This window comes from Rhagoletis pomonella, unplaced genomic scaffold, assembly GCF_013731165.1.
Source record: "Rhagoletis pomonella isolate Grant_MI unplaced genomic scaffold, Rhpom_1.0 Rhpom_scaffold_00005, whole genome shotgun sequence".
NCBI lineage: Eukaryota > Metazoa > Arthropoda > Insecta > Diptera > Tephritidae > Rhagoletis > Rhagoletis pomonella.
The window spans coordinates 74420450-74430062 of NW_023458559.1; the positions used below are offsets into that span (position 1 = coordinate 74420450).

Sequence of the window (9613 nt, forward strand, 5' to 3'; positions counted from 1 at the left end):
CGAAAAGAGCTATTTCGACGAGTTCGGACCAAAGGGAGAGGGGTTTTAGCTGAGTGGGATTGAGCCGATAGTGGAGAGGTGGTTGGTGTCGTGGGGGGACTGTCCGCATGCCGGATCCTGATTGGCGATTTCAGAGAAGGTGGTGCTCAGGCGAAAACAGAAGGCATCCAGTTACTGTCCAGAGTGCCATGTTTTGGCATGTCTGCAGTTTCGTACACTGCGTCCTGCTAGTCCCCAGATACCACACGGGCGCTACATAGTTTAGAACCGGCCGGCCAATTTCCTTGTATGTTCTCAGCAACATTTCTTTGTCCTTGCAGCTCTGTACTCTATTGAAAATTGCGGTTGTGTGCGCGGAGGAGGAAAGCAGGCTATCAAAGGTAACCCCAAAAATGTTTCAGTTGGGTGAATGCCTAGTTGAAGCCGAGATGGTCGTTGGAGAGAGGGTTATGCTCCTTGCAGTGAATAAGCGAGAAAGTTTGGGGAGATAGTCGTTTGCTTTCGTGCAGAGGTCATCAGTTCCATTCCCTGACGCCAATATCAAATAGTCGTCAGCATATAAGATCAGGGAAAATCGGTCAGAGCAGAGGGAGCTTCGAGAGCAGAGCAGAGGGAGCTTCGAGATATAAAAGTTAAACAGGAGGGGGGAGAGGGCACCACCCTGTGGAATCCCTCGCTTAAATCTTCTAGGTTTTGCTGTGTGATCTAAAAAGGTTATTGACGACTGCCGACCACCCCTATAATTCGCCAACCACCGTTTGAGCCCCTGTGGGAGAGAGGAAGCCTCGATGTATTCTAGTAGCGTGGAATGAAAAATCATGTCAAACGCCTTTGACAAGTCCAACGATACTAGGACTGTACTCTTAAAGGTGCGGTTACGGTTAAGGCAACGAGCTGCTTACGGCGTTAAGTGCTGTGCACTCTACGTTGGGGTCAGGTCGTATGTGAAGTGTGAAAGGCCTCAAGTGTTTTCGTGAACAGGGAATGGAGCGTGTTGGATGGTAACACTCTCCTTTGTTAGTTGGTTTCCCCGGTTTCAGCAGTGGGACCACTTTCCCCGATTTCCACATTTTGGGAGTGATGATAGTGGCCATTTACAAGTTGAGATATGCTACGCCCGCAGGACTCAAATGTTTCAGCATCAGTATGCAAATTTCGTCGTGTCCAATGGCTTTGGAGGTTTTCGCCTTACCGATGACCACCTGGACCTCACCGCCGGTGAAAGTGAGTCATTGTTTTTGGGCAGTTTGTGCAGCCTCCTGATCATCCGACGCTTGGCCTTATCTACCATAGAATGCAATGCAAATTTCTGGCTAAAATGGCTCGCGCATTTCTTCGGGCTCGATGAGGCGTGACCATCGAATTAGCTTTCCTAGATCAGGCAGGACCTCACGGTTGACCTGAGCTTACTCACACCATAGACAAAGTAGCAGGTCTTCAAAAGCTCCTCCCACTTTCTCCGTTAATTTTGGTTTACCACTTGCTGAATCTCCAAATGACGACCCCTTAGGCGAGGATCCCCCGGATCGACCTGTCATATGAGGTCACGCTCATTTGCGAGAACAGCCGTTTTTGCCGGAAAGTTTGGGCGGACTTCCGCGATGCGTACAGATAGAATGAAGCGAGCAGCTGCGGCGTTCGCCAGCATATACATTTGCGGGTATGGAAAAGGCGGCGAAGCTACACTGAGTAACTTCCGCGATGCTATTCCAATCAGCTTTGTTAAAGTTGACATAGGTTCGGTGGTCCAAAGTTTGTTGTGTGCGCTGAAATCACCTTATTCCATTCGGCTTTCACCTCTGAGTAGTGCACTTATGTCATGGCGTTTGACTGTTGCTCCTGTGAGCTTCTTGGAGCCATGCAGGCTCTCTGAGTGCTAGTTAGCATCTGCGCGTTATGCGAGCTGGTGGTTACGGAGGCCGATAATACATTCGGCTTGAGCAACAGGGGCCACAAAGCTCCCTGCGAGACCCAAGGCCTGGGCAGGTTCTTAGGTGACTCCATCCGTTACAGGTGTTGCACCTAACCCTTGATGCCCTTGATGGGGTCCGCAGAACAAAATGGGATTAGGTCGCCGAAACAACAGCGCTTGTTCGGGAAAAACCCAAGTCATTCCAGTACTTAGAGTCTGATGTCACGGTAATATCTTTTTCTCAATGTCACTACTCTTTGTTATTCGTTTGTTGGTCTTCGACACCCAAGCAGCTTTTAGATATATATGTAAATAAAATTTCAATCTCATTTTATTTAGCTTAATACTTTACTTTGTTTAAGCGTTTTCAAAATGATCTTAAATAACACTTACATACTAAGTATTTTCGCCTTTACTGTCAGAATGGAATAATTGAAGGAAATAATGGGTTTTTATGATCTGAATAAAAATAATAGAAGGAAAGAATTGTTTATTTATAAGTTGGTTAAAATTAAAAAATATAAACTTTTTCTATCTACATATTTGAAGCACCATGCCAATGACAAAAAAATCGGATTACTATAAACGCCCGAGGCCATCGGTGCAGGAGCTTAAGTTGAGCGACGCCAGTGATAAGTCTATGATGAGTTTGCGTCAAGAATTTTTAAAGAGACACGCAGCATCGTCATCTACAACTGCAAAATGCACAAACAAAATTAAATATGAAATATGTGACCAACAGGCTGCAGCCAAAGATAAATGGGGCCTAGTTGCTAGTGCCGTTAAATATGGTGACCCAACGAGACCGTTGATTAACGTAGCAAATATCCAGCTACGGTTGTCTGAGCAAGAGTCTCCGACAACAACCCCACCCCGAAAACAACGCGGCTACGATTTTACAAGTTCCACAAACTCACATTTTGATAATTTGATTATAGCAGCGCCGAAGAAATTCAAACGCAGATGCTCGAGCGCATCCACGTCATCCAAGCCAAAAAGCAGCTCTCTTAGCATAAATTCAACAACAACGCAACTGAAGCTGTCAGATGAAAAGTTAGTCACCTCACAGGAAATGATCGATTCACAACATAAGGAGTCGGGTGCCAAACGCACGAATTTTCGCGGTCCCGAATGGAAGAAACCATGTCGGGAGAGCGTTGTAGCCGGTGCGCCAAAACCCTTTGTCGGCACTTGCCCGATAAATTTCGAAGAGTTTGCAAAACTATCACGTGCGCGCCAAAAATTCTTTCTAACTCGAGATCCGCGCAAGAAGTATTGCTTGGTTAATCCACAGGCACTGCGTACAAAGGCGTTCTCGGAGAAGCGTGAATTCAATATATTGACAAAGTCAGTTAAATATGCAGACAATGTTTGTGGCGAGACGCAGTCGCAATCATCAGAGTCATTTATTTGCGACCAAAAAGACTTGGAGAACCCTATGCAACTGGACTTTCAAGGCCTTGATTATCAACAAACCTATCAGGCCGACGAACAGGATGTACAAAATCAGAGCTTATATCGCAGTATAGTGCGTCACATGGAGCGACGTCGTGTCAAACAGGACATACAGGATAAAGTAGAAGGAGAATTGTTAAATGAACGCTTGTCAGTGCCTAAATGCTTTGAGGTGCCGGATCGCACCGTGGAAGAGAAGGAGCCAAGCAGTGAACCACCTGTGCCGTTTTGCAAATTATTCCGCTCGGCCGACAAGCCATACAATCAAGAGAAAATAGCAGAAGAAAGCCGAAACCGCCGTGATCGTTACAAGACGCTTTATTTGCGACGTAAAGAGCTCGCAGAGCAGGAACAAAACGCTAAAAAACAGCAAGATAAAGCTGATGAGGAGCTCAAACCCACAATGCTGGCGAAGAAGCATTTCACTGAAGTGGTCGAAGGCATAGATACAGCATGCGACCCCGATATTAAAATAGAAGGGCTGGTGCGTAAATCGCCAAAGCCAGTACAGGGTTTTCCCCATACGCTGCGCGAAACAAAGCAGTTCAAGAAGGTGTTGAAGGCGGAAAATCGTATTAACCGCGACAAAGCCCTTGTTAAAAAGGAATATTTTTTGAAAACTTTCGGCAAGTTGAAGGACTACCCGGAAGCGAAGCTGGAGATTAGCAGCGATACTCCAAAATATGGCTCTGAACGCACAGAGTTCAGCGAACAGTCTAGCGATGACGAAGACGACATTGAAGTGGGTAAGTGTGGTAGCAACTACAAGCTGCGTGGCTTCCACTTCAAGCTGGGCGAAAGCTTGCGCGGCAAGCAACACCAGACCGAGAAGACCGGCGGAACGCACAAAGAGAAGACGTGCAAGACGCGTGAACAATGGTTGGCGGAGTTGGCGCCAAAGAAGGAAGCCATTAGGCTGGATATTGAAGAGGGCATACCGAAATTGCGTGAACCCGATGATCCCCTGCTCAAAATCTTTCTGCCACAATTCGGTTATAAACTGCCGAAAATAAAGAGTAGCGCCGTGCGCGAGTACATCGAAAAGCGGTTGGGACGTCACTATGAACGTGACTTGCGTAAAAAGTTTAGAATTGTACGACCTCGTCTCGAGTATCCAATGAAGAAGTTTAATCTGATACGTTTTCTCTATGACGAAAGAGCGCAAGACCAGCAGACTGAGAAATCGCAGTCGGCACAGCAGGGCGATGAACTCGATTTGATGAATTTGAGTACAACGTACGAATACATGGCCGCGAAGGATAAAATAAAAAAACAGCACAAGGCGCAAATAAAAGAGAAGCGTCTCAAATTGCTTGGTATACCATGTTACGTGGTGAAAAAGTCCAGATTGCAAACAAAATGCGAGCAATCGGACACAGATTCAGATCCTGAATGGGTACCGGAACCGGAGCCGGAGTTAGTGGATCAGGAAGAGAATAGGCGCGGAAAGCTAGCCAAAAGCGTTAGAGTACCAATGGACATGCGAGGTAATATGCCTGCGCCCAGGTATCGAGAAACAACCATACGTCGGCATCCGCGAAAGCCACGTGACTACCTTAACGAGCGCGTACCTTCACTACTATTCGACCAGACCGTCGCCGCGGTACACAAGCCGCATTTGGTCAAACTTAAGCCCGACGAAATACACTTCAACAATTTGCGGGGCGTGAAGAAGCGTGATTATTCGAAATTGTTCGAGGCGCGCCATCACCACGATCACTGGAACTATATGCAACAGAAACCGGTGGATGTACACTATCAGCCTAAGATTGTCAAGGCTCAAGTGACGAAAGGTAAGAGCAAAGAAGAGAGCGTGGTTATGGACAATTTTCGCATGGCACAACCACCCTGCAATCAATTTGTTGAGATGGATTTGACCATGCCCAAATGGAATACAAAGGAAATGGTCGAAAACTACCTGCAGAAGTCTTCGAAGCACGTAGTCGCCGATAAGACTCTTCACATTAAAGATCTGTGTCAGCCACGCGACTTCCACTATCACAGTCGTCCAGCTGAAGATTTCGAAGAACTCGACTATCCAGGACGCAAAGAGTATTTGGAGTTCTTACATGAAGTGCGCGAGGCGCTTTATGAAACCAAAGTGAACGAAGATGAGGGCCAGAAACTTACTGTCAATCGTGACGAAATAGTTCAAGAAATAGAAGAGGACCTTAAAAGTATTGAGACGTGTCTGACCTCGCTCAGTAGCTCTGTGTGCACGAATCTAACGAATGACAGTGGTAGTTTTCTGCTGATGGAAGGCAAAACAAAAATTCCACTCGACTACATACGCAAATCAGTGGTGCCATTCGAAGCGTTGAATCGTTGTCGGTTCAAGTTGGAGCCACTCGATATCGAGGCTGAAGAAAATAATCCTTTTAAGGTGCTCCCCTTTGCGGGACAGCGCAAGGCGCAGTTGGAATTAAGCACACCTAAAGACAGCTTCTTTACATTCAACACGCGTCTACGGAATGGTTTGCGTTTGCGCCTTGAGGTTCCGGTGGAAGATGTACGCCAAAAACTTATTGGCCACGGACCGCATAAGTATCGCAGCGTAGTGACGACTGATATCGATGAAAACTATGTGGATGAATTGAAAAATCGCCCACCAGTGAAAATGTTCAATTTCAAAAGCGGCAGGTCGTTTATTAAGGATGCACAGCGTTTGAAATTCGAATCTATGCTCATACAAGGTCAAATAGTGCGTATGAAAATCTACGATGGGTTAAACGAACACCATTGGGAGAATATGCTGACTTTGAAGTCACTCTATGAGAAGCTTTTCGCAAAGTGGGAGAAACGTGAATACGAAGCCGCCACGTCGGTGGTACATAAGGTAAGTGTGTTTAGTTTGCCTATTTACTCACACCAAATAAACTTATCACGTTAGACACACAAAGGCTCAATCAAATTAAAAAAGAAAGCATAAACATTATAACAGCATTCGTTATGAATTTTCTAAATGCTTTTAGCACGGTACATTTACATACTTTCAATTGATTTCCTCAAGAAGGGGACTTCTTTTCTTGCTACCACAAGCTGCCCATGGTTGTACTAAGATCATACCGTCGTTGTCAGGTAGCTCTAGAAACCGCAGCGCAGTCTGCTATAGCCAGACATTGGTATTTGATTAGCGATTACCACAAAACCAATAGGATTGTCTTTGAGACACAAGCAAATTTGTCCTCATAATTTATCTATCGATTGAAGAATTTTCGCACTGCAGCTTTAGGACTTGTCTGTTGGATTTTAGCACATTACCTGACCCTGATCAATCGAGCTGCAGCCTCGTCCAAAGTTATGGCTCTAATTACTGGTTGTTGTTGTCCAAGCGGCTACTTAACCCTCCCTTGATCAGCTGTCCTTCCAATCGCTGTTGTAGGCCCATGAAAAAAGGTGTTTCAACGGCGTCGGGCCAAAGAGACAGGCTCAGTTAAGTGGGTTTAAGAAGGCATGCGAAAATGTGGTTTGGGTGAGGTTCGAACATGAATATGTAAGAATGAGTTTTACCATCCTGGTGTATCCAGACAGTAGTTTTCCCAGAGTATCGCGGCACTTTCTCTGTTATTGGAGGTGGTTGAACTTCGATGACGGCATTTGAGGATAGAGAGAGAGTTTGTGAACGTGGCAATGATGTCCATCCACCACCAGGCAGCAACAACCACAGTGGCAAGCGCAACAGGACGAAGGTAGACCACCCCACACTTCTCTCATCACCCACATCGTGACCAACCTCCCAAGGTATACCAAACTTTTACAACTGAACTGCAACGGACTTCATAGCAAGATCGAATAGATAACCGTCTTTACGGGTCGGGACGGGAAACGAAGTTGCAATGTGCTCCGTAAAGATCGCGAGCGGGAGGCCTGGTGTTCATCCTACATCACCTAGAATGTTAGGGCATAGTTGTGTGGTTAGGGGATGTCGAGCTCGGAATATTTAACGTGTATATAACATACCCCCTGCGCTACTCAGAGGTGAAAACCGGATGGTAGGAGCTAACTTCAACGCGCACCCCGATCTTTGGCACTCAAGCTTGTCAAAAGATCGTAGGAGAAACTATTGGCTGCACCATGTATGAACGCCCCTCCGCAGCGGCTTGCTTCATTCCATCCGGACGCATCGCAGAAGTCCGCCCAAACTTTCCGGCAGAAGCGGCTATTCTAGCAAATGAGCGTGACGACCTACGTCAGGTCGATCTCGGGACAGCATATAAGTTCGTCGTCGGACGAACCCCGCCCGAGTCGGTTTGTCCATCAATCGTTGTCGTGAAGCTTAACTAACGGTAGGCCCAAAAAAACGAGCTATTTCGACGGGAAAAGTAGCTGTTGAGGCGGCTACAATATATTGACCGTAATTGGCCCAGAGTAACCGATACCTGTAATAATCTTCCGTTTATCTTTAAGGAGGTTGATTAGAAGCAACAATAAGATTTTAGGCTGCCGTAAGCCTAAGGAGGTTTGTCAGTCCCGTTCTTTCATTCCTGGACTTATTGCAAAGAATATCTCTCGCTAAGCCTCCGCTAACGCGTTCTCCACTATTCGTCTTTGTTTTGATATCCGAAGCAATGATGCTTTCCATTCGATTTTTCCAGGTGAAATCCTATTACGACCGCACAGACGCTTTGAAGCGTGAATTTCGTGAATTAGAACGCCAACAAATTGTCCTTAATATGGACATTGTTTTCATTGAAGGTCATTGGATTCGTCGTATAATGTTACAAAACTTTCACTATTTGCTCGGTGATTCGGAGTGGCGTTACGAAAACGATTGGATACATCGCATTGAACAACCGGTACAGCGCGATTCCGAGTGCGATGAGGAAGAGGAAGAGGAAGAAGAAGAAGAAGAGAATGGCTATGGGAAAGAATGCGAAAAGGTGGTGATTGAATTGGAGAACTTCGAAGAGTCGATCGGCAAACGCAATATGGTAAATATACGTAAGCGTGACAAAGACGACGCGTGGGCAATTAAGACCTATTATGAGGATGTATATCTACAAAATTTGCATCCTATACTAATTGTATTTCCCGATGCGGAGAGTTTTATGCGTGGCATAGAAAATTTGAAAATTAAAACCTTTGTATTGTTGCTCGAAATGCACTTTACGCTATCCATATACACTGAGCTGCAGAGTAGGCTGGATACTTTTGAGGAATGGTGTCTAGAGGATTTGCGCGAAAAGCAAGCGTATGTTTCGCGCAAATGTGCAAAGCTGTATTTTATGTCCGATCGTGCGGCAGAAATGAAGAAACGTACAATTGAATTTTTGAATAAACCCATTGAGGAATCATTCAGCGATGATAATTTCATCAAACATCGTGCGGTCATTGCTGAGGTGTGGCGCGAAATTGTGCCGGAAAATATGCGCAGCGCTAGTGGTGAAGATCCTGAGCCTTTCGAAATGGTCGCCATGATATCCGAAGTGGTGCTGGAGCTGATATGTAAGTTTTCTGTTTTTGGTTTTTAAAAATATTGCATATTCGGTTTGAATTTTATCTTCCGTGAAACTGATATCAATTTCTGAATCTATTGAGATGCAAAATAAATATCCCAGTAGATAATTTTAGGAGTTAAAAGCCCTTCCGAAAGGCCTTCCTAAGAGTCAAGAGGCCTTCCACTCTACACTCCTTTCTTCTTTCTTTTTTGTATGGAGTAGCGCAAATTGAAGGGCTTCTTATTTCGCTACCTATAGAACGCCTTTCAGAAGGGCTTTTATAGGACGTACTTCGGAAGACCTTTTGGAGGAGTTCTTTTAAAGTTGCTTCTTTAATTTATAAAAATCATACATCGTTGAGGTATTTGCTTATGGTTTATATCAAATATGTGTTATTGCAACTTAAAATGTTTATTGAAATTCATTTGTAATGCTAAATAGTATAAATTTATGCATTCGCGTAAATTGTAAATGAAAAAGCCCTTCTAAAAGGCATGCAAGGAAGAACTTTTTTCAGCCCTTCTTGGGTAGGCCTCTTAGAATGGCTTCACTTAAGAAGGCTTACCTAAATTATCTTCTGGGATATTATAAAGCACTTCAGTAATTCACCAATTAACTTATTTTATCTTTGGTTTGAAAATCCGTATATCCGGTTAATATTTGTTCTTTTCTGTTATCCGGAAACCCGGTTAATACCACTTTATTAACTAGATATAAGGATGTTTTAGTCAGATATTCGAATATCCAGAATATTCGGTTATTGAAAAAGTCCGAATAGAGCTCCCAATCCTATTATAAAGAAAGAATA

The 9613-nt window shown here is 44.7% G+C and overlaps 1 protein-coding gene across 1 annotated transcript; it reads left to right on the top strand.

Moving 5' to 3' along the window:
- The first annotated feature begins 2423 nt into the window (after window positions 1-2423).
- LOC118740209 lies at window positions 2424-8838 on the top strand. The gene is made up of 2 exons (XM_036471707.1): window positions 2424-6203; window positions 7963-8838. The coding sequence occupies exons 1-2, from the start codon at window positions 2466-2468 to the stop codon at window positions 8836-8838; spliced, it is 4614 nt and encodes a 1537-aa protein (XP_036327600.1). The 5' UTR covers window positions 2424-2465.
- The last annotated feature ends 775 nt before the right edge of the window (window positions 8839-9613 follow it).

Coding starts and splice junctions, on each gene's coding strand:
- LOC118740209 (XM_036471707.1), top strand. CDS start 2,466: ATGCCAATGACAAAAAAATCGGATTACTATAAACGCCCGAGGCCATCG. Junction 6,204..7,962: donor CCACGTCGGTGGTACATAAG/GTAAGTGTGTTT, acceptor CGATTTTTCCAG/GTGAAATCCTATTACGACCG.